We start from the raw sequence: 25,540 nt of genomic DNA, 5'->3' as shown, positions 1-25,540 counted from the left end.
TTGTCCACCTTACCTATTTTTTTTTTTTTTGAGACAGAGTCTCGCTCTTTTGCCCTGGCTGGAGTGCCATGGCGTCAGCCTAGCTCACAGCAACCTCAAACTCCTGGGCTTAAGCAATCCTCCTGCCTCAGGCTCCCGAGTCGCTGGGACTACAGGCATGTGCCACCATGCCCGGCTAATTTTTTATATATATTTTTAGTTGTCCAGATAATTTCTTTCTATTTTTTAGTAGAGACAGGGGGGGGTCTCACTCTTGCTCAGGCTGGTCTCGAACTCCTAACCTCTAGTGATCCTCGCACCTCAGCCTCCCAGAGTGCTAGGATTACAGGCTTGAGCCACCAAGCCTGGCCCCATCTTACCTATTGATGTTTATTTTTTCTTATGAAATTGTAAATGTTCACTATATATTAGACATTATCATTTATGATCACAAATTGCATATCTTTTTCAGGTTTCTTCAATTGCTTAAAAATTTTTAAAGATGGTTTCTAATTTACAGAAATTTTTGTTCATTTTTATTTTATTTTATTTTGAGACAGAGTCTTGCTCTATTCCCCGGGCTGGAGTGCAATGGCATCATCATAGCTCACTGCAACTTCCAACGCCTAGATTCAAGAAATCCTCCTGCCTCAGCCTTCCAGTAGCTGGGACCCCAGGTGTACATCACCATGCCCAGCTAATTTTTTGTATTTTTTGTAGAGATGGGAAGGGGTTGGAGGGTGAGTCTTACTATATTGCCTAAGCTGGTCTCAAACTCCTGGCCTCAAGTGATCCTCCCACTTCGGCCTCCCTAAGTGCTAGGATTACAGGTGTGAGCCACTGCACCTAGCCAATTTTTGTTAATTTCTCTGCAAACAAACCTATAGATTTTTTTCTGGAGCTCTTTTCCATTGCTCCTGAGCTTAGAAGTTTCTCTCTCTTCTTTCCAAAATCAGCTAAATATTCACCTGTTTTTTCTAGCTCTTTTTAAAATTAACTTGAAAACTATTTCGATAAATAATAGATAAGAATCTAACTTAATTTTCCCCCTAAAATGGCTAGCAAAACCTACCACTCTGATTATTGAACAAACTTTTCTTTTATAAGTAGCTAATTTTCCAAATAAAATTTTTCTACATTATTTTCCTTCTTTCCAATGGAAGATAAAAAGTAAAACATTTTATAAAATTTGAATGAGATTTTTTTAGTGTCCAAGTAAATTCCATTTTTATGGAAAGAAGAGTGTTCTCTATGGCATAAATTTTCTCAAGAATGTGTATATTTTGGCTGGGTGCAGTGGCTCACACTTGTAATCCCATGCATTTTGGAAGGCTGAGGTGGGAGGATCACTCAAGCCCAGCAGTTTGAGACCAGCCTGGGCAACATAGCCAGATCCTGTCTCTACAAAAAATTTGAAAATTAGCTGGGTGTGGTATCGTGTGCCTCTAGTCCTAGGTAGTCCTAGCTACTCCAAAGGCTGAGGTGAGAGGATTGCTTGAGCCCAGGAGTAGGAGGTTACAGTGAGCTATGATTGCCACTGCACTCCAGTCTGGGCAACAGAGCAAGACTCTGTCTCAAAAAAAAAAAAAAAAAAAAAAAAAATCAGTCAGGCTGAAATGAAAAGATAAATCCTGGTGTGACTTCTTAACCTTGTTCGATTTGAGCAGAGACCCTATTTTACCCATAAATTGCCAAAGTAACATCATTGTAATAATTTTTTTAATTAAGATAACTATTATCAGAATAATGTAAAAATGAACTCTCAGTTCTTACCAATTTACAGAGAGGTCTTCTCTAGCCATGTCACATTAAAATGTAACTCTTTCTATTCTTCCATGTGATTGAAGACTTCTAAAAAAAGTCTAATTCTTTTTTTTTTTTTTTTTTGAGACAAAGTCTTACTCTGTTGCACAGGCTAGAGTGCCATGGCTTCAGCCTAGCTCACAGCAACCTCAAACTCCTGGGCTTAAGCAATCTTTCTGCCTCAGCCTCCCAAGTAGCTGGGACTACAGGCATGCGCCACCATGCCTAGCTAACTTTATATATATATATACATATATGCACACACACATATATATATAAACTTAACATATATATATATATATACACACATATATATTTGTCCATATAATTTCTTTCTATTTTTAATAGAGACGGGGGTCTCGCTCTTGCTCAGGCTGGTTTCGAACTCCTGAGCTCAAAGGATCCACCTGCCTCAGCCTCCCAGACTGCTAGGATTACAGGCATGAGCCACCGCGCCTGGCCTAAAAAAAGTCTAAATGATCATACTGCCCCACTTTCAAGATGAATAGCTTTCTTTTTGCATTTCTGAAATCAAGATGCATCATTTGATAAAATAGTATTTTTCCCTCTTGTCACTACCCCTCAAAATCTGTTATTAAATCATAAGTCCATCTAATGATTCATGGTTTTCGCTAATTGAAAAAAAAAAGCTATCCTCTATGCACTTTATAAGCAAAGCACCTGATATAAAGTGACAAAAAAATGAAATTAAAAGAATTGTTAAAGGAATAGCAGATAAATGAAATATACAAGTAAACAAAAAAACCCTGAGATTTCAAGATTAAAAAATCATTTAGTGGGACCAAGACTATTTTTATATCTGTACATGTTAAAATTTTGTATTTTAAAATTTAAAAATTAATGAAGATAATAGGACTGTCTTAAGCTTTATGAGCTTATAGCACATTGTAATGGAATATATAAAAATATATTAGAAATAAGAGATGATGAATGAACAAAAAATGTACAATAATTGTAGAGATATTAAAACTTTTTGGTAGCAGCTTTATTGATATATAATTCACATCCTGTATTTCTTTCCTATGGCTGTTGTACCAAATTGCCACAAACTTGGTGGCTTAAATCAACAGAAATTTATTTTCTCACAGTTCTGAAGGCCAGAAATCTAAGGTCAGTATCACTGGGCCAAAATGAAGGTGTTGGCAGGGCTGCACTCCCTCAGCAGGGTCTGTGCGGGAGTTCGCTCCTTGCCTCTTCCAGCTTCTGGTGGCTGCTGGCATTCTTTATCTGTGGCTGCATCACCAGTCTCCCTCTCTGTGGCCACATGGCCCCTCCTCCTCTTCTGTCTGAGAAATCTCCCTCTTAAAAGGATATATATTATATGTGATTGTGTTTAGGGTCCACCTGGATAATTCAGGATAATCTCCTCATCTCAAAATCCTCAATTTAGTCACATCTACAAAGACTTTTCCCATGCAAAGTAGCATCTACAGATTCAAGGATTAAGGACCTGGTATCTTTGAGGGCCATTATCCAACCTGCTACACATACCTTACACCCATTTAAAGTGTGCAATTAAATAGTTTTTAGTATATTTACAGAGTAGTGCAACCATAAAAACAATCAATTTTAGAACATTTTCACCCTCCAAATAATCCTATGCCCATTAGCAGTCACTCCCTATTTCCCTCCAAACCTCCAGCCCTAGGCAACCACTAATCTATTATACTTTCTGTCTCTGTAGCCTTGCCTATTCTGGACATTTCATATAAATGGAATTATACAATGTGTTTTCCTTTGTTTTTTTTTTGGCTTCTTGCACTTATAATATTTTCAGAGTTCATCTGTACCATGTATCAGTATTTCATTTCTTTTTATTGCCAAATAATATTCCTTTGTATGGATGTAACTTAATTATCCATCCATTAATAAATCCATTTATTTATCTATTGATGGACACATTTGGGTTGTTTTCACTTATTGGCTATCGTGAATAGTGCTGCTATGAACATTTGTGCATAAGTTTTTACACGAATATGTTTTCAATTCTCTTGGGTATATACCTAGAAGTGGAATTGCTGGGTCATATCATAACTTAATATTTAAGCTTTTGAGGAACTGCCAGATTGTTTTCCACAGTGGTTGCAGCATTTTACATTCCCACCAGCAGCTTATGAGGGTTCCAGTTCTTTCACATCCTTGCCAACACTTGTTATTCTCTTTTGCTTTTTTTTTTTTTTAATAGCTATCTTGTGGGTGTGAAGTGGTAGCACACTGTGGTTTTGAAATGCATTTCCCTGATGGCTAAAATGATGTTGAGTGTCTTTTCATGTTCTTATTGGTCATTTGCATACCTTCTTTGGGAAAATATTCAGATCCTTTGACCATTTTAAAATTGGATTATTTGTCTATCATTCAGTTATAAGAGTTGTTTATATATTCAATCTCTTATCAAATACATTATTTGCAAATATTTTTTCCTATTCTGTGGGTAGCTTTTTAACTTTCTTTTTTTTTTTTTTAATTTTGAGACAGAGTCTTGCTCTGTTGCCCGGACTGGCGTGCTGTGGTGTCAGCCTAGCTCATAGCAACCTCAAACTCCTGGGCTCAAGCAATCCTCCTGCCTCGGCTCCCAGAGTGCTAAAATTACAGGCGTGAGCCACCTCACCCAGCCTAGAGATGGGATCTTGCTATGTTGCCCAGGGTGGTCGCAAACTCCTGGCCTCAAGTGATCCTCCCACTTTGGCCAAAGCGCTGGTATTACAGGTGTAAGCCACCATGGCCGGACTGATTCATCTCTTAATTTGCTGAATTTATTGTAATTTTTTCAAGGAGGTTGCATGAGTACTATATTTTCTGAGTTCTTATATGTTAAGAATGTCTACATATTGCCTTTATACTTAAACATACCTTGGATAGTATACTGTACTTGGGCCACATTTTCTTTTCATCTCAAAACAATATAAACATTGCTTAATTGTTTTCTGGTACCGTATGTTGTGGAGAAGTCTGATGTCAGCGTTATTTTTTTCTCTGTTCATATTCATTAATTCAACAAATATTTTAATGAGTGCTTACCATATTTTAGGCATTGTTCTATATTCTATTAACGTGATGCTGGGAAAAAAAAGTCCTTATCTTCCTGTTGCTCATCTTATAGGTGACTTGGTTTGTTAGCCTGCATGCCTTGAAGTTCATCCTCAAAGTTAGAGAGTTTAAGTAGAATGTGTCTTGGTATATAGAACATTTTGTTTAAAAAATGTCATGATTATGGTGTGTTCTTTTGATTTTCAGATTTTTTTTTTCATTTCAGGGACATTTTCTCATATTATGTCTTTAAATACATCTTCTATTCTACTTTTGGACTGTCTAAATTTGGGAAACCAATTATGCTTATGTAGGATTAAATTTGTTTTTCATATCTATTAGTTTTTTTCTAATTTTATCAATTTCCTTGTCTTTTTCACCTGCATTCAATGTGATGATCTGAACCTTTTCTCTGTGTCAGTAATTCCATTTTATGTTGCTTGTGCTTTTAAATTTTGATGTTCAATTTGGTTCCTCGCACTTAAACACTGCCCTTTTATCTCATCCTGCCGCTTCATCAGCTTGTCTTTGAGTTCTTGTTATATTGAATTTGTGTTCCTATTAAGCTGTCCTATAGCCTGAAGGTATTCTCAGAAACTTTTTTCTTGAGCTATTTTCTTCTAGATTGACTTCATCTGTTATTTGCTTTTTTTTTCCTTCCTATGTTATGTTTGCATAGTTGCCATGTTCCTATGTTATTTCTTTTCATATTCCTTGTGCTTGGGTTGTTCTGCCCTAATTTCTATTTTTTTCTGTTATGGTATGGATGCTTTTTTGACTCTCTTCCTAGGCTGAGACCCGTTCGTTTTCACTTTGAGTCTCCAATTTAGAGGCTTGACATGTCCTTTTCTGGTCACTTTTCTGATTCCTGATGTTAGGAGGAGAAGAGGACAGTGCCTCCGGAACAAAGGCAGTCTGGCTTTGTGCTCTCTTTTATTCCATCTATTCATTCATTCATTTATTCAACAAGTGTCTGGCTGTTGGTTTATGATGAATATTCTGATAAATACCAAGTTTAAGAGTTTCCCTCTATGCTTAATTTAACTGAGTGCATTTAAAAACCAAAAATTGATTTTGAATATTTTCCAAAGCCTTATTTTATTTATTGAAATAATCATATGATTATATTAATTTAATCTATTAATATAATGAATTTTATCAATAAACTCCCGAATATCAAACTGTCCCTGTGTTTCTAGAATAAACCTCCCTCACACATTTTTGGAGAATTCCTAAAATTAGTCTTTTAATTCCCAGTTTTAGCTTTTGTTTCTCCTCTATTGTTCAGCTCCTCTATTTAGTTTATTTATTTGGGTTTTTTTTGAGACAGAGTCTCTCTATTGCCCCAGTTAAAGTGCAGTGGTGTCATCATAGCTCACTGCAACCTCAAACTCCTGGGCTCAAACTATCCTTCTGAGTAGCTAGGACTATGGGTGCATACCACAATGCCTGGCTAATTTTTCTATTTTTTTGTAGAGACAGAGGTCTCGCTCTTGCTCAGGCTGGTCTCGAACTCCTGACCTCAAGCGATCCTTCTGTCTTGGCCTCACAGAGTGCTAGAATTACAGGAGTAAACTACTATGCCTGGTCTTGTTTTTATTAATATTTTAAATTGACAAATTATAATGATATATATGTGGTACAATGTGATGTTTTGATATATATAAAATGTAGAATGATTAAATCAAGATAAAATATTTATCGCCTTATTTTTTTGTGGTGAGATATTTGAAATTTACTCTCTTAGCAATTTTGAAGTTTACATTATTATTAACTGTAATCACCCTGCTGGGCAATATATGTCAAAAACTTATTTCTCCTGTCTCTCTGAAACTCTGTACCCTTTGACCAACATCTTCTCATCTCCCCCGCTCCACCCCCAGTCCCTCCTAACCACCATTCTACTCTCTACTTCTTAGGTTCAACTTTTTTAGATTCTACATATGTGAGATCATGCAGTATTGTCTTTCTGTACCTGGCTTATTTCACTTAGCATAATGTCCTCCAGGTTTATCCATGTTGTCACAAATAACAGAATTACCTTCTTTTTTAAGGCCAAGTAGTAGTCCATTATGTATATATATATACCACATTTTCTTTATCCATTCATCCATTCATTGATGGATACTTAGGTTGATTCCATATATTGGCTATTGTGAATAATGCTGCAATGAACATGTGAGTACAGATTTCTCTTTGGCATATTGTCTTCTATTTAATTTAAATTTTTTAAAATTATGATTGTTATTTTTAAGAATGTTTTTGTTCTTTCAGCTTAGTTTAAGTTGTATTTTACCTAAATGCTATTCTTAAAAGAGTCTGTAGCAGGAGATTGGGCCCTATTTTGTTTCAGCATAAATATACTGTGAGACCCTATAAGGAAACACCCCAAGATAATGTGAATTCATCTTTCATGTGATGCAATTGACTCCCATCCTCCACAGCAGGCTTAAGCCTGATCTTGCAATAATGTGACTCTGAATGAACACAATTAAATTTTTTGAACTCCATAGTAGCCACTTCTTAATGTATATACCAAGTTTTGGTGTTACAGAGGTAAGTGAGGAGACAATCAGGCAAATAATTACAAATTATTGTAATGAAGATTATGTTAGAAGATATCAGCATGTCAGAGGAGTAATACCAGTAGAGTAGGTGAGCCAAGATGTCTCAGACAATCTGCATAGCTGGGTCTTAAGAAGCTGGACAGATGTAGAAAAAGGACTTTCCACAAAGGAAGAGGAATAGCATGTAAAGAGATAAAATACTGAAACAGCATCGTTAGTCTACATGATAGGAAATAATCTTTTTTGACTAGTATGTGAGGCATGTGACTGGGGAAGGATGAGAAATGAGAGAGGAAAGTTATGTTAGAACCCCATCTACAAAGATATTATATAGAACGCTAATGAGTGTATATAAATCTTCTTAGGAATACATCACTCTTACACCTTAGGAATACATCACTCTTACACCATTTCCTTTAATTGTGTATATGTGTTTTATATACATAATTTTGTTTTGATGGATGGTTTGGGCTATTAGTATTAGTTTTCCTGACATTTCCCAGCTTCTCTTTTTGAAATGCAAACAGCACTCAATCAGGCACTTTCATTATAAAGAAGAGCTGTTACCTGGACAGAGCCAAAAAAGTATTTCTTATAGAGCAATATTTATTGAAAATTGTTAATTATCTGATCAACAACTCATTGGACCATCCTAAATGACATAGAAGTAGTGTTTGGAGCACTTGCTTTTAAAGAGGTTTGCTTTAAGACTATTTTATCAGCACTCAAGTAATGAAACTGAAAGAAAATGTAATTATAAATGTTGGGGTTGCCGGGCGCAGTGGCTCACACCTGTAATCCTAGCACTCTGGGAGGCCAAGGTGGGTGGATCACTCGAGGTCAGGAGTTCGAGACCAGCCTGGGCAAGAGCGAGACCCCGTCTGTACTAAAAATAGAAAGAAATTATCTGGCCAACTAAAAATATGTATAGAAAAAATTAACCAGGCATGGTGGCATATGCCTGTGGTCCCAGCTACTCGGGAGGCTGAGGCAGTAGGATCGCTGAAGCCCAGGATTTTGAGGTTGCTGCGAGCTGGGCTGACGCCAGGGCACTCACTCTAGCCTGGGCAACAAAGGGAGACTCTGTCTCAAATAAATAAATAAATAAATAAATAAATAAATAAATAAATAAATAAATAAATAAATAAATAAATAAATGTTGGGTTTAATGTCGAGCTATTACACACAAGTGCCACCTAGTGGAGATACTATGGCATACACTTGCCCTTCTGATCATTTGTAATAAGCAATGTAATTACCACTCAGGATGGAGTATGTTTGGAGAAAACTGAGTCATTGAATAGTAATTAATAGACAAAATAGAGAAAAAGAGAAATGGAGAGAATTAATGCTCATAGATGCCTCTATATGCCTATCATTTTCCTAGTCTTATGTTTTCTGATGGATAAATGAAGAGGTTATGATGTCTTTGTTGACTATTACAATAATGCATTGTTGTATGGGAGTGCATCTGTAGGTATATGCAGGAATTTATGTCCCTGTCTGTGCGGGAGGGGGAGGATATGCACATGCACACACACACACTGGATGGGATCAGAGTAGGATCTGGGAAGGGGAGGGTCACAATATAAACAAATTAAGAACACACACACAAAATTACAAAGCAATGAACAGATGCAAACATTATAAACTATTATATTCATTGCTGCTGAGGAATGCATAGCAAAAGAAAAATGAGACTTCAACAGGGCAGGTTTCGTGTGGGAAACTCATCTGGTGGTCATGAGTTTTAAATTTCTTCACCTGCTGTAACTTGTTTCCTTACTTTGAAAAGAACCTTAAAAACAATGCTTTAGACATTGACAGAAACAGTTTAAAATATACAGTGTACTGGCTTATTTGGGAATTTTTGTTTTGTTTTGTTTTATAAGTCAAGTATTTAAAAATATGTTTTAGGAGCAGATGAGGTTTGTTTTAAATTCTCAGAACACTTTGATCCTCCAAAGACAACTCATTCCAAGAAACAACTCATCCCTTACTGCCTGAGCTCTGCCTCCCCCAAACGCCCCAGTCCGTGGAAAAATTGTCTTCCATGAAACCGGTCCCTGGTGCCAAAAATGTTGGGGACCACTGCCCTAACTCACCTCCAAAGTAATACAAAGTGTTGCTTCTCAGACAAGGACTATTAAACAAAGGGCTATTCACTGTGTGGCCTGCTTATCAGCTCTGCTTACTCTAGGCATGAGAATCTTGACTCATATTGTCACTTATGTTCACCATTCCCAGCTATCTGTAATGCACATTTATATTAATATGTTATTTATCTTGTGACCCTATTGAGAATGGTTGAGTGTGTAGAGGAGGCAAAATTTTACCTCTACACTTTTAGATTTTTTTCCTGGCTGGACCTGAGAATTAATTTCACCTGAGACAGATCAACAGGAGAAAAACACAATTTTTACATGACATAGGAGACTTCATAAGGAAATGAAGACACAGAGTTGAACACTTATATACTGAATTGGGCAAAGAATAGTAAATTGTGAAAAAGCAACTAAGTTATGTGAGGAAGCTAGAAGACAAGAATTATTTAAACAAGGTCTGTACAGATATTGGCAATTGTTAGTCTTTATGCCAGCTAGCCTATACGTACAGAACAATCAGAACATACTAACTCAGAAAACCCATAGGCTATAAATCTGGAATGTTGATGTGTCTCTCAGAGAAAGGTTTTAACTAATTCTTGATTCAATAGCATTCCCACAGCCAGAAAACTTGTGGCTTTAAAGTCAATTCCCACTAGCTTAATATAAAACACGATGATTCTTCTCATTAACCAGTGATTTTTTTTTCTTTCAGCATTAGAGGACTGAGCCATAATATTGCTGAAAATGTCAATTATTCAATAATTGCACCATATGAGTAATTTAGAAAAATGCTACTCAAGCAAAAAGTCACTAAGGATCAAACAACAGGATCTTAGGATACTGGACTAATTAGAACCAGTTACTCCACATCACCTGGTTCAGTGGTTCTCAAACTTCAATGAGCATCAGAATCACCTGAGGGGCTTGTCGAACCACAGATTGCTGGCCCCTACAGAGGTTCTGACTCAGTAAATCTGGGGCTCAAATATTTGCATTTCTCTCACGTTCTCAGGTGATGCTGATACTGTTGGTTTAGGGATCACGCTTTGTGAATCATTGATCTCATTGGGTTTTCCCTTCAAAGTTGTATGTCAGCTGAGAGGACTGCTTTATTCAATGAAGAAAACTTTCTTGGCCAATTGCTTATCTGCCTCAAGAGCAATGGCTATAGAGAATTTATTACCTGAAATACCCAAACTCCAGGTACATATACAAGACCCTCATGATGACCCAATGACATTCTACTGCTATGGTACCCATTTCACAAATGAAGGAACATGGAAACTGGAATTTGAACTCAGGCTTCAGAAAGAGTTCTTAACCACTTCCACTACTCTGCTTCCCCTGGTCACAGGGAAGAACTTAGCTGCGCTCATTGATTCATCAAGAATAATGGCAACCAGGTGATTTAAGCAGCTAAGGCAACCAAATATTTAGAAAGCTTTTTTGCTCTTCTGTAAATTTTTCTCTTTTGATCTTTAAGCCAGTTGAATAATGGTTAATGACTCATTAGCATGGATTGAAGCCAAATGTGTCTCTTAATAATACAGTCTAAATTTGCCTAGATGATGAGGAAATTAAATATCACCTTCAAGAATTATGCATCAATGAAATATGCCAGAAACATGTTGCATTTTAAACAAATGACTATTCTTTAGCAGCGAATTGCTAAAACATGTTAATTACAAGAACCAGAAACCAACCTAAATTAATATAGCTAAAAATGAAATGTGCATAATCCAAGGGCTTCAGGAAGAGACCAGAACAGGGACCAAGCTGTTTCTCTCTGCTTTCTATTTCATCTGTCTCTCTCTATGAACAGACTTTCTCTGCAGCCTCGGTTTACATGGAGCAATCTGGCCGTCCCAACAACTCTCAAATTTACATTTGAAGGGTGGCAGAATATACTAACCCCAAATATGCCACTTTGGCATAAGGATTACTTTGAGCTAAAGGAGCTTGAAAAACAACAGATACAAGAAGGGCATTCTAATCTCCCCTTTCCTTCCTGAAAATAGGAGATTAAAATCTCCCTGTGAAAGATGCCCTCCCTCTACCAGGAGAAAGGAAACATTCTTCAGCTGGGAGTCTTAGACAAGAGAATTCTGTACAAACAGAACTTGTTAAAATAATTCTTATCTTCCTTTTAGCCTCCCTACATAATTTGGTTACTTTTCCACAATTGCCTCTCTTTGTTCAACTTAATATAAAAGCATGTATATTTTGCCCCTTCTTTGGGTCTTCATTTCCTTATGAGGGTTCCCTGTCACATGACACTTACATTACATTTTTATGTGTTTATCCTATTAGTCCATTTTATGTTAATTTAATTCTCAGGCCCAGCCAAAGACCCTAAGAGAGTAGAGGTGAAGTTTTGCCTTCCCTACACATTCACAAGTCCAGCCCCACTCAAAGATCACTGGCCATTCCTCAATTCTAATCCCCAATTCCTGTGGAGAGAATCTGAATGACCTTACGTAGGTTAAGCTTTCTCCTCTGATCCAATCATTTATGGCTATGGAAGTGGGGTCATGCAATATAAATTTGGCTACCTCTGTGCTTGGGGTAGGGAAGGAAATCATTGGTTGTGAGCTGGGCTGACACTTCAAGAGAGTTCCACTCAGAAACTCATGCAGTGCTTGAGCATTTCTGTCACATGATACTTTTTATCTCTTACAGTGAGGTGTAGATCAAGAATGTGATTTTTAGCTAGGCATGGTGGTGGGTGCCTGTAGTCCCAGCTACTCAGGAGGCTGAGGTGGGAGGATTGCTTGAGTCCAGAAGTCCAAGACCAGCTTGGCAGCATAGTGAGACCCTGACCCGTTAAAAAAAAAAATTTAAAAAAAGAATGTAATTTGTTCCTGACCTATCAAAAATCCAGATGCCAATACACATTGATGGTGAGGCTGAGGAAAAATAGCTGCTCATATATACATTAGTGGTGAGAGTGCAAAAGGGTACAAGCTGCATGTCAAACCTACAGAAAATACAGGTACATTCACCTTCTAAGCTAGCAATCCCACTTCTGGGAATCTATTCAACAGGGATCAAGAGAAATGGCCCAAGAATATAGATGTTTTCAGTCCCTACACTTTCAAAAAAAAAAAAAAAATCACAGGCAAAGGATACCTTAACACAATATCAAAAGACAAAAGCCACGCAATGTGGCCAGGCGCGGTGGCTCACGCCTGTAATCCTAGCACTCTGGGAGGCCGAGGCAGGTGGTTCGCTCAAGGTCAGAAGTTCGAGACCAGCCTGAGCAAGAGCGAGACCCTGTCTCTACTAAAAATAGAAAGGAAAATTATCTGGCCAACTAAAATATATATAGAAAAAAAATTAGCTGGGCATGGTGGTGCATGCCTGTAGTCCCAGCTACTCGGGAGGCTGAGGCAGTACGATTGCTTAAGCCCAGGAGTTTGAGGTTGCTGTGAGCTAGGCTGACGCCACGGCTCTCACTCTAGCCCGGGCAACAAAGCAAGACTCTGTCTCAAAAAAAAAAAAAAAAAAAAGCACGCAACAATCCCCATCCCTTACACTCCAATAATTAAATGCAGCCAGTCTTAGAACATACATGCTCTTTTATACCATATACCAATAGAAAGACTGCATTTGATTTTTAGAACTTTTAATTTACAGGCAACATTTTACAGGCAATTCTGCTATTTCATACTGTGGGGAAAGTCTGCCCTATATAATGCTGATATGATCTAGAGGGAAATTGCTCCAAAAATATCCAGTCCCATTGGTGTAGGGTGTTGGGAACTTCATTGGTTACCTCTCTCTGCATCACAGCCTATAGAGTAGCACTATCATGAAAATGCTTCATCTAAGTGATAAGTAAATGGTATGGAAACATTTTGCAGCCAATACATTTCATGCACATTGGCTGAATCCTTGGGAAAATCCAAGTAAATGCAAGGTTCTAAGTCAATCATTTACCCTCTTTTTTTTCCCCTGCAGTATATCTCTTCACATGTTGCAGACATTAAAAATGAAATGTTTGAGAAACTCCTTAAGCACCTTTGCCACTGTGCAGATGAATTCCGGGAGGTCCTAAAAACTGACATGCAGAGGAAGATGTTTGCTGAACTCTTCCTACATTGTGACTGTGGAAAGGTAGGTTCAGACCCTCACAGAATTGCTTCTCAAACTATTTGTTATGATGGACCCATTTTTAGGTGGTGGTGGTTGTTGATGATGTTTTTAATTTTCAATCTGTTGTAGACTGAATGAAAATGAAAATGGATTACTAGGGGAGAAAAGAACATACAAAATACAATTCAGTTTTTAATTTTTTTATTTAACTTTTTAAACTCAGTTTTTAAACTTTTAAATTAAGTTTTTTCTTACTCTCATTGTTGGTGGCTCCCTACAGAAAAGAGTTGCTAGGAGTAGAAAGCCTACCACTTTTATTATGCTGATTCTTAAAAACAAGAAGAGTTTATATCAAAAAGTGTTTCTAAGAATGGGATTTGGGAGAACAATAGTGTGCCAGGATACCAAATGGACTTGTAATATGATACAAACTGTACTGAAATATATTTGTTTATGAACCTTATATTTACTTATTTGTATGCCTATGTTCCAGAAAGGATTTAAGGAAGCTCACAAGAACAGATAGACTGCAACAAAGTAAAATAAAAGAAGAAAAAAACAAGAGAGAGGCTACTAAATGAAGCTGGGAACAAAGCCCAAAATGATACAAAAAAGTAGGCCCCAAACTGGGGCTCTGGCCTGAAGGCCAAGCAGGTTCTTGGCTTCAAGCAGGAAAGAATTCAAGAGCGAGCTGACAGAGCAAGTTTATTAAAGGAAAGAAAAAAAAAAAAGGAGGCTACCCCATAGACAGGGCAGCAGCTCTCTCTCTCTCAGCAATAGAGAGTAGACCTTTTGAGTTTCTGGGGTCTCATTTTATACTTTTTTTTTTTTTTTTTTTTTGCCTACCCTTTAGTTTCCAACGCATGCTCATTCACATATTGACTGACTGAAATTCTTTTTTTTTTTTTTTTTGAAACAGAGTTTCACTCTGTTGCCTAGGCTAGAGTGCCGTGGCGTCAGCCTAGCTCACAGCAACCTCAAACTCCTGGGCTCAAGCAATCCTCCTGCCTCAGCCTCCCAAGTAGCTGAGATTACAGGCATGCGCCACCATGCCTTGCTAATTTTTTCTATGTATATTTTTTAGTTGGCCATATAATTTCTTTCTATTTTAGTAGAGACAGGGTCTCGCTCTTGCTCAGGCTGGTCTCAAACTCCTGAGCTCAAATGATCCACCCGCCTCAGCCTCCCAGAGTGCTAGGATTACAGGTGTGAGCCACCGTGCCCGGCTGAAATTCTTTTATAATAGGCCAGAACCCTACTACACAAAGGGAAAACAGATGCAAAATAGTGTTAAAGGACTTCCTCACCTAAAATTACAAGACTCTGTGTGTGTGCGCAAGTGTGTGTATTTAAATTCCTTTATTCCCATATCATTCTTTTGGCCGAACTTTATTCATATAATATCTGCCCTTCTTCTTATATTCTTCTCTATTATGAAAGGTATTGTTATCCAGTCATTCAAGCCAAACCTCCTACTCCTTCACCAGCCCCCCACCTCTAGTCATCAAGGGTTAAGAGACATCTTCCTAAATTTTTGCAAGTCCATTTCTTCGTAAGTCTGGCATGTGAGATTTTAATTGCTCTGTTGCAGTTTTCTCTTCTCCAGCCAGTGGTGACAGTTCGTCTGCTGAATCAGGATGATTAGTCTTGATTTCATATTCTAGCTTGTACTAAATGTAGTCCAGATCAGAGTCAGCTTTCTGGAACATCAGTTCTAGCTTATTGGCCTCTGCCTCCCTGTCGAATAGTTCATTTTATACCTCCTATTTAAATTTATGTTAAGCAGTAGGATAATTATTCATAAGATTTCTAAGAAAGGAGTGGGGAATTCTCAGAACCAAGAACTCCCCCTTTTAAACCATATAGGGCAACTCCTGTTGCCATGGCATTTGTAAACTGTCATGGCCCTGGTGGGAATTTCTTTTAGTATGCTAATACATTATAAGCAGGGTATGATGAGCAGTGAAGATAATCTGAGGTCACTTTTTGTGGTCATCTGGGTCCTAGCTGATTTTGGCCAGATTCTCCATCTCTTATTTTATCTATTATCAGAAACCTTGGTTCAGGTCTTATGACTCTTTATTGAGCAGGGCCTATCTTTTCCCTATCTCAAAAATGCTACCATAATGACCTAAATATTGGTTGTGGGTTGTTTACAAGTTTGGATCTAAGCTTCTTAGCCATGAATGTGAAAAGGGAAACATGACAAAACATGCTATTGACAATGTTTATAAGATAATTACAAACTGGTGCTAAATACAGAAATTTCGGGTTCAAATTATAGTTAAGAGTTTCTCCTGGAGGTACTCATTAAAGAGGTCCTATGTGATGAAGTGAACATCCTTTTTGATGGACTTGTAATAAGTCCAATGACTTTTTTAGGATAGTTTCCTACAATTCAGAAAAAGCAATTCTTAAAAGAACTAATATATTGCAGTCTAGGTTCTCAGATCCCTGTTAATTTGGCTAAAGTTAGGAATATATTTTATAAAATCTGAAATGTCTATATGTCTTTCAGGCAGTCCTTCTTGAATATTGCTGCTTTTAGCAGAGCTTGTAAGAACTATTGGGTGACATGAGCATCAAGATCTTACTCCCCGGTAAAAAGCCTGAAGGATGTTCTCTGTTGGCCAATTTAACACCAACTCATATGCTTTAACAAACATAGTGGGATAATATTTAGAGGAATTATTAATAACTGAGGCTTGTTTGTGCTCTTTGCTTTTCTTTCCATCATTCAAGCAGCAGTTATGTGCTGATCTTGGAAGCATAAGGACAGAAAAACTCCACCTCCATCCTCTTAGGGTCCTAGCTGGGCTTGAGAATTAAACTGACATAAGACAGAGTAACAGGAGAAAAGCATACAAATTTATAAGTTTTATATGGCATGGGAGCCCTCATAAGGAAATGAAGACTCAGAGCAGTCAGAGTCAGTTACTTATATACTGGATTGGACAAAGAATAGTAAACTGTGTTGATGTGAGTAAATTATGCATGGAGGCTTAAAAGATAAGAGTTAGTCTAACAAGGTTTATACAGTATTCTTTTGGTCTCAATTTCTCATCCTTGAAGATAAGGATGTTGCCTTTCCTTCTAATACAGAGAGAGTGTCTTTCACAAGGGAATTTCATCTTCTGCTTTGAAGAAACAGCATGAAGGTCAAAGTGATCTTCTTGCATCTGTTGCTTTTCAAGTGTCTTTAACAATAGTCAATATGCTAGAATAGCATATTTTAACCCCTTCAGAGGGAAGGTAAATAGAGTCTAGAATAAAGAAGTTAATTGAGTTTCTGAGTGGGTATTTCTAACCAGTAGCTGAGGCAAGAGTTCTGAAAACCTTTTTTTTTTTAGACAGGGTCTCACTCTGTTGCCTGGGCTAGAGTGCCATGACATCAGCCCAGCTCACAGCAACCTCGAACTCCTGGGCTCAAGTGATCCTCCTGCCTCAGCCTCCCGAGTAGCTTGGGACTACAGGCACACACCACCACATCTGGCTAATTTTTTCTTTCTATTTTTAGTTGCCTGGCTAAGTTTTTCTATTTTTAGTAGAGACAGGGTCTCACTCTTGCTCAGGCTGGTCTCAAACTCGTGACCTCAAGCGATCCTCCTGCCTTGGCCTCAAAGAGTGCTAGGATTACATGCATGGCCACCGCACGTGGCCCTGAAAGCCTTTAAATTGAAAATGAAAGACTTTGAATTGAAAATGCTGGGCTCTTGAGAAAGAACAGAGACTTGTAAAGAAGAATGTAAAATATGACGTCAGAGCAGTTTTTCTATCACTGGGAAATTGTGACCAGCTGATAGGAGGAGGAGGTTGGAGTGGATATGACTAAAGGTTAGAGGTTGTGTGGGTCCCTCAGTCAGGGTTAGTGCCTGATCCGCTATCTCTGAGCCCCAGTCAGGGTTGGGGGTTGAGGGCAACACTATAGACACTTTTGGAAATTCCAAGTAGATTGGGATGAAATTTAAGAACAGCAAACCCTTATGCTTCATTTCCTGGGTATAGTTCAGAGACTGCAAGCTTTAGAGAGGTCTTGAATCCAATATGGCTCTAAAGAGGAAGGATAGCAGCTGCAGTAGGTGGGGTCACAATTTTTTCTTTTTCTTTTTTTATCAATCCACAAATCAATGGACATTTGGGTTGTTTCCAATTTGGAACTATTGTGAATGAGGCTGCTAAGAACATTCATGTATAAGTCTTGTAGTGTACGTGTTTTAATTTCTCTCATAGATTAAGTTAAACTTTGACTCAAAAATGGCCTACATTCAATGAGATTGAGATGACAGAACCTTCTTGGCATACTATAGAGGAAGAAATCTAAAGGTTTTCAAGATTGATGAAATTGATTTCTCCTATGTAGCCTGCACATAAGTACTTCTACCACATAGCCCAAGATAGCTCAAATGACACTCCCTTGAGAAATACTCAAGAAATTAATGAGGGGAACACCAGCATCACTAAAACTTCTATGATAGCTGTCCTGGGGATGATGTTGGGAGACACTGGCCTTGAAGTAAACTGATTTCAAGGGAAGTGATTGGAATCCAGAGTGACAGAAGACATATGTCATTTACTTGCCAGAGACAAGGTCCACAATCAAAGTTAGTGCTCATAAATGGCAGTGATATATGGTATTTTGATTCAATCCCTAAGGACCAAGGCCATATTTTAATAGTTTGTCCAGTTTGTCTAGGATTCACACTGTGGTTATTTCTTTAGTTCCTGAATATATACTTGGAATTACCCTAATGAACAGTGGGAGTTAAAGTGGCCATCTGAATGTTTTGGTCCACATGGATTGTCTTGATGATCGTGAATGGTTTCCTTAGGAATTAAATAGATAGGATGTCTTCTATGTCTAATATCCATATTATTAACTGGATATATTTGCAGAAAAGCACTAACTATGGAGTGAGAAACATGAGTTGAGACACCACAATGGAGAATCTTGGTCTCTCATGCAGTTTCCAGACTTAAGTCAGTTTATACACCCAGAACTCTTTGGTTGAAGGGGAGGCTGAGTCTCCTGGAAAAGAATTATACAAGACTTTCTCAAGCGTATATTGTAGATATTACTCCAGCCTTTCCTCAGAGGGCCTGTAGGCATTTATTAGGGTGAATATGCATTGAGAAAATGGAAAATATCCCAGATTTTCAGGGATTACCAGACACTGACTCCAAGTTAACACTAATTCTCTAGGATCCTAAAGCACCCCAGTGGACCATTGGTTTAAAGTTAGTATTTATGGATGTCAAGTAATAAATGCTATTTTGGTCCAAAGTTATAGCACAGGCCCAGTTAATCTGTGGATTTAGCTATGGTTATTTCTGGTTCCTGAATGTTTAATTGGAATGGACACACTCAGCAATAACAGAATCCTCACATTTGTTCTTCAAATGAGGACATTTATGGTAGGAAGTCTTCAAATGAGGACATTTATGGTAGGAAGGACCAAACAGAAACTCTTGAACTTTCTCTGTTTGCCAGAATCTAAAAAACAAACAAATAAAAACAAAAACAGAGATTACATATGAAAATATATAAAGGATTCAGGGGAAGTAATCCTATCACATTCTTTTCTAATTCTTCTGTTTTGTCTGTGTAGAAGGTGGATACATCTTGAAGAATGTTTGTAGATTACTGTGACTCTATTTGCAGGGCATTTCCGGGTGTGGAAACTTTATTGAACCAAATTGATATGGCCCTCTCATTCACAACTGTTGGTCTGGCAAATGCTCTTTTCCTAGGGCAGTTTACAAGGACCAATAGAGACGTTTAATTTCACCTGTCAGAAACAGCAGTATACTTTCCCTGCTTTGCCTTAAGGCTAAGGCAACCCTCCTTTTCTCTATCATAATCTGGCATGCAAAGACCTTGTTATGTTGACATATCACAGAACATCACACAGGTCCATGATGTCCATCATGGTGACTGGACTTGATGAGCCAGAAGTGGCATTAGATGCCTTGGTAAGACACAGGCATGTCAGAGGATGGGAGATAAACCCCACAAAAACTCAAGGTTTACTACTTTGGTAAAATTTTTAGCAGTCCAGTGGTTCCAGGTATAAGGTAAATTGCCATACCCTGTTCCACCTACCACTAAGAAAGAGGTGCAATGCTTACTGGATTATTTTTACATTTTAGAAACAACTTTTGCCATATTTGTGTATGCTGCTTTTAAGAATTAACTGAGCAGGTTTGTGTGTGTTGCTTTTATGCTTTAACTGAGCCATCAGTTGCCAGAGTGGATCCATCCCAGAGCAAGAAAAGGCTCTGCAGGCTTTTCTAAGTCATGCAAAAACTCTTCTTCACCTTGTGCATTATTTACCCAGAAGAGCTTTTGGTATTTGGAGTGCATGTGGCACATTGGAATGCTGTGGCAAGTTGCAATGGTAAAATCAAATTGTAAATTCCTTGAGTTTTGGAGCACATCCCTCTACTAAAGTTTATTATTCTCCTTTGAGAAACAGCTCCTGTGTGTGTTTATATTCTGTAATTCATAAAACCATATGCCTATGATTTGTGCATTTTTCTGTATATATGGTATACATTTTTTAAAAGGTTTAGTTGAAAAAATTTAGATGGAAAAATAAAAGTCCAAATATACCCAAAACAATTATAAATGAAAAACAAGTTGGGGAGATTTTCCCTGATTTTTAAAATAAAGTTATATTAATTAAAATGGCTTTGGCTTTGATGCTGGAATAGATAAACGAATCAATGGAACAGAATATTGGACCTGGCATCAGATGTGACAGTATGTGGGAATTTAGTAAATGACACAGGTAGCAATATAAATCATTGAGAAAAGGGCTAATCAATAAATGATATGGGGGCAATTGGCTTTCCATATTGGGAAACAACATAAAATTAGATTCCAACCTCGCTAATGAGGAAAAATGAGTTCTATCTGATCAAAAACCTAGATGTGGAAAACAAAATTTTAAAAATTTTAGAAGCAAATGTAGAGCACAAACCTTCTGACTTCAGTATAGGTAATTATTCCTAAAGAATATTCCAAATGGGTGCAAACCATAGAGGAAATGGTTAATATACTTGACTACCTCAAAATTAATGGATAGCATTGATATGGCTAAACTCATCGAAAGTTAAATTAAAATATAAAAGATAAACTGGGAAAAATATTTGCTATGTAGATAACAGAATGATCATTATCAAAATTTTTAAAATTAATAAGAGATAGACAACTATTCTCAACTGAAGAATGGGAAAATAATAAGAAAAAGCCATTCGCAGAAGAGGAAACCCACCTATATGAAAACATATTAAGTCTCACTAATAATCAGGGAAAAGCAAATTAAAATAAGATAACATCTTATCTATCAGATTGGAAAAACAATATCCAATTTTGGTGTGGATATGGAGAAATGATAATCTCAGTGCTGGTGGGAATGTAAATTGTTATGGGCATTTTGTGGAGCAATTTGGCAATAACTACTAAAGTTGAAAATGCATACATTACACAATCCAATAATTCCAATTCTAGTTATTTATCTTAGAGCTGTGGTTCCCCCACCCTGGGGCCGCCTCCTAGTACCAATCCGTGGCTTGTTAGGAAGGGGCCACGCATCACCACCTGAGCCACGCCTCCCTCCTCCCTCTCTCCCAATCCCAACCAATGTCCATGGAAAAATTGTCTTCCATGAAACTGGTCCCTGGTGCCAAAAAGGTTGGGGACCGCTGTGTTAGAGAAATGTTTGCACATAAGAAAATGTGTGTAAGGACATTCACTGCAGGATTATGTTGATATCAAAATACTGAAAATAATCTAAATGTCTATCAATAGAGGAATGTTAAAAAAATTACTGTTTTCATATTATAGAATACTATATTGCAGTTGAAGGAAATAAAACATATTTCTTTACATTCATGAATTAGATCTCAATGTTGAATAAATAAAAGCAATTTGAAGAAGGATATATGTACTGTATCAGTTTTTTTTAAGTACATACACAAAATGTTACCAATCATTTCTGGGTGTTGGGAACACAGATGTTTTATCATTTTCTATATTTTTCTGTAATTAAAATTTTTCTCAGACTTAATGCAAAAAAAGAACAAGTAGGGAGCTTTTAATTGTTTCAAGTGACATACTCAGGTAAGGTTAGATAAGAACCAAATATTATATACTGGGTTGGTAGTTGAAAAGTCAGTAACAACAAATATTTGTTAAACATCTACTAAATGTAAAGCATTTTGACATGTCACAGAATGGAGAAGTCGAGTATAAGCCTACAGGGAAGATATAGCTTTCCTGATTTTGATGCTGCAACTTTTATTTACATAATGATGATGGTGGTGGTGGTGATAAAAGCTTCAAAAACCATGTTCCAACTGCATAAAAATCTTAAGTTTCATATAACAACTAATTACAAACTTTCTGCTTAGGTAGGGTTTTTGGATCGGCAGAGGACATTGGCTTTGCTGGAAATGTTCTATGACCAAAGTTCACAAATGCTTAGAAGTTTACTCCGAAACCCAAGACAATGTAAGTGTCATTCAGAGGAAATATGCTCAAGCTGGAGTGTCATGGTACACTGATGTGATAACACAAAATCAATCTATTGCCATGGAATCAATCCCTTGATATAACATCTCTCTTAAATCATGATAGCTATATCTAGTTGTTTATTACCTTACAAAATTCACTCTTCATCACAACTAGATGTATTTTTTTCTTTTGTGCATTACTCAAAATTGTTATGTCAGAACTCAGCTAGAATTTAATTTTAAATTCATTCAAATGAAGAGGTGCTTTAGTAACAATCTGAATGTTTTGGAAATTAAGCTAGCAATGGTAATTCCATTTTTAATGCCCAATTTAGAACTAATATTTCTAAGAAAAATATTTTTTTCTCCCAAGCATTTTTACTTGTACATGTTTACTGTACTTATTCAGTAAAATATCCTTTTTATATTACTACCAAAACAAATAGAATTATGGGTTTATTTTTATTTATTTTATTTTTTCAGAGATGGGGTCTCACTCTGTTGCCCAGGCTGGCCTTGAACTCCTGGGTTCCAGTGATCCTTCCACCTTACCCTTGTGAGTAGTTGGGACTACAGGCACATGCCGCCATGCCCAGTGTATTTGTATTTTTTAAAGAGAAAGTTTTTTGGCCAGGTGAGGTGGCTCATGGCTATAATCTTAGCACTTTGGGAGGCCAAGGCAGGAGGATCGCTTGAGGCCAGGAGTTCGAGACCAGCCTGAGCAAAAGTGAGATCCCATCTCTACAAAAAGTAGAAAAATTAGCGAGACACAGTGTGTGCCTGTAGTCCCAGCTACTGGGGAGGCTGAGGCAGGAGGATCGCTTGAGCTCAGGAATTTGAGGTTATAGTAACCTATGATGATGCCACTGCACTCTACCCCGGATATAGAGCAAGACTGTCTCAAAAACAAACAAAAAAAAACTTTTAATGGTTGGATTTTCCAAAGAATGTCACTATTTTATTTCCATGTGAGGATTTATTACTTGGATACTTAAAAATCTGTACGTGATTTATGTGAAGTATTCCTGAAAATAGCTTAACTACTAAATGTTTTTTGGGGGGATGGGGACAGTCTTGTGGCATGGATCCCACTCTGTGTAGTGCTGGACACCAGGGTTTTGTTGTTTTTTAACAGCAGGATTCTGGTGAATGCTATCCAGTCTTTCCCTAGAATTCAGATCCAGCTGTACACATAAGTTGTAGAGGAAAATAATTGAGGAATGAAGAAGAAAGACAGAAAGAGGAAGGGAGACAAAATGAATTTGGAAAAACATAGCCCCACTGAAAGACTCTCATGGATAGAGACTTGCTTTTCTTTTTACATTGCAGATATTGAAAAGATACTTGAGATGGAAGAGGTGTCCCCTTCCCCATCCCTATGCTATACTTGCTGTAGGAGGACCACAACGGTAGAGGATAAATTCTATGTTCCTTGGCAGTCTAAGCAACACTCAAGTAGCAAAGAAAAATCACGTTCATTTCCAAAACCACAACTTTTAGGAAGGGATGATCTCTTATTCACAGTAGTGAGGATTTTTTATGTTCTTTTAGATACTGTTTTGCTTTTTATTATGTTGCAGCCAAAGGTAACTGGTATTTATTTAAAGCAATAGGCCTATATTACAATCACTGTGCTCAATCCTTTTTTGAGGGGGGGCATTAATTTAATAGTTCTGATTCTGCATTCTAAGATCAATTGTTTAGGTAAATGTTTTGTTTTCTGCATCAGGGCCATTCGTTGAATTTGAAGAGATAGACTTGCTTGAGTTCTGGGGAGACATGGATAATCAGAAACACATTTATGAAGACTTTGACAAAGTGGCCTTAGAGACGAATACATTACTTGCTGAAAAACATGCTAGTAAAATCCAAAGTAAATTATTACAAAATCCAGAAGATCAACAGAAACATGATGAAGAGAGAGTATCAGCACCACCACCAAACCCACCAGAACAGCAGACAGGGACAGCTGCAGAACAAAGACTACACAGAATTTCAACTGAAGAACAAGACAGAGAGCCAATTGCAGAACAAGAACTGTCCAGCAAATTAGTAACAGAACAAGACACCCAAGCAGGGTCAACTTCAGAACAAGCACCAAGTAGAGAGTTAATAATAGAACAAGAACAGCACAGCAGGTCAACTACAGAACAAGGATCACACAGGGAGTCTATAACAGAACAAGGACTTGCAGAAGGTGGCTCAAAGGGAAAGTCAATAGGAGAAGAACCATATGAATGGGCAGAAGAAGAACCTCATGGAGAGACAAATTCAAAAGAACAGCAGGATATGGAGTCAACTTCACCATCAATAATAGATAGTATCTCAAGTAAAAGTACAAAACCTAGGAAGTCTACTCTCTCTGAGTACGTTGAAATCCCTCTAAGGGAAGGGAGGTCTTGGGAGCAAGCAAATGAAGAGCAAGATCCAACATCAAGTAGAAAAGTTCATCTTTCAGGTAGTAGTGCAGTCCTTCTGCGACATCAGCTCCATGTTTTGTGGAGTGGTTTTTAAAATCTTTTCAGAAAACACTCATTTAAATTAGGATTTTGTTCTGGCATATCATGTCATGCAAACCCTAGACGTATTTTGCTACTCAACTTGAGTCTAGACCTTGAACAATCAATTAAATGCAAAACAGAATGTCTCTGTTGTCAATTTACATAGAATTTCTATTGCACTCTAAGTCCATTTGTGTGGAAGAAATCTGGTAATGTTACATACAGAAATGTTTTACTCGGGTTTCTGAAAAGGCATTAGAAGCCGTTTTGTTTTAAATGTGGTGTCTGATATTAGAAACCACTTCTAAAAATTTCTTTTAGCCAGTCATGTTGACTCACACCTGTAATCCTAGCACTTTGGGAAGCCAGGAAGGGAGGATCACCCAAGGCCAGGAGTTTGAGACCAGCCTGAGCAACATAGTGAGACCTCATCTTTACAAAAAAATAGAAAAATTAGCCAGGTATGGTGGTGTGCATCTGTAGTCCCAGCTACTTGGTGGCTGAGGCAGAAGGATTGCTTGAGCCCAGGAGTTGGAGGCTGCAGTGAGCTATGATAATGCCACTGTACTCTAGCCCAAGCAACCGAGTGAGACACTGTCTCAAAATAAATAAAATAAAATAAAATTTATTTTATTTCAACTATAAAATGGGTCTTGCTTTGTTCAGTTAGATATAAAATATATGTTCTAGAAAAGTTTCTGAAAGTCATACTTAAGACATAGTGCACCTGGCTGGTCTCAAACTCCTGGGCTCAAGCAATTCTCCTGCCTCAGCCTCCCAAGTAGCTGGGACTACAGGTATGCGCCACCATGCCCGGCTAATTTTTTCTGTATATTCTTAGTTGTTTGGCTAATTTCTTTCTATTTTTAGTAGAGATGGGGTCTCACTCTTGCTCAGGCTGGTCTCGAACTCCTGAGCTCAAACG

At 37.6% G+C, this 25,540-nt stretch overlaps 1 protein-coding gene across 1 annotated transcript in view; it reads left to right on the top strand.

The window, feature by feature from the left end:
- EFCAB5 (EF-hand calcium binding domain 5) overlaps window positions 1–25,540 on the top strand; it is a 121,639-nt gene that overhangs the window by 56,877 nt on the left and 39,222 nt on the right. The window contains exons 8-10 of the mRNA XM_045526989.1: window positions 13,466–13,621; window positions 22,013–22,112; window positions 23,844–24,572. Of these exons, the coding sequence (XP_045382945.1) occupies window positions 13,466–13,621; window positions 22,013–22,112; window positions 23,844–24,572 (985 nt within the window). The remainder of the gene's footprint in view (window positions 1–13,465; window positions 13,622–22,012; window positions 22,113–23,843; window positions 24,573–25,540) is intronic.

This window comes from Lemur catta, chromosome 15 (genome assembly GCF_020740605.2).
Source record: "Lemur catta isolate mLemCat1 chromosome 15, mLemCat1.pri, whole genome shotgun sequence".
In the NCBI taxonomy this organism is placed as follows: domain Eukaryota; kingdom Metazoa; phylum Chordata; class Mammalia; order Primates; family Lemuridae; genus Lemur; species Lemur catta.
Note: the sequence above shows the minus strand (reverse complement) of the source record. Positions and strands in the feature narration are given on the sequence as shown.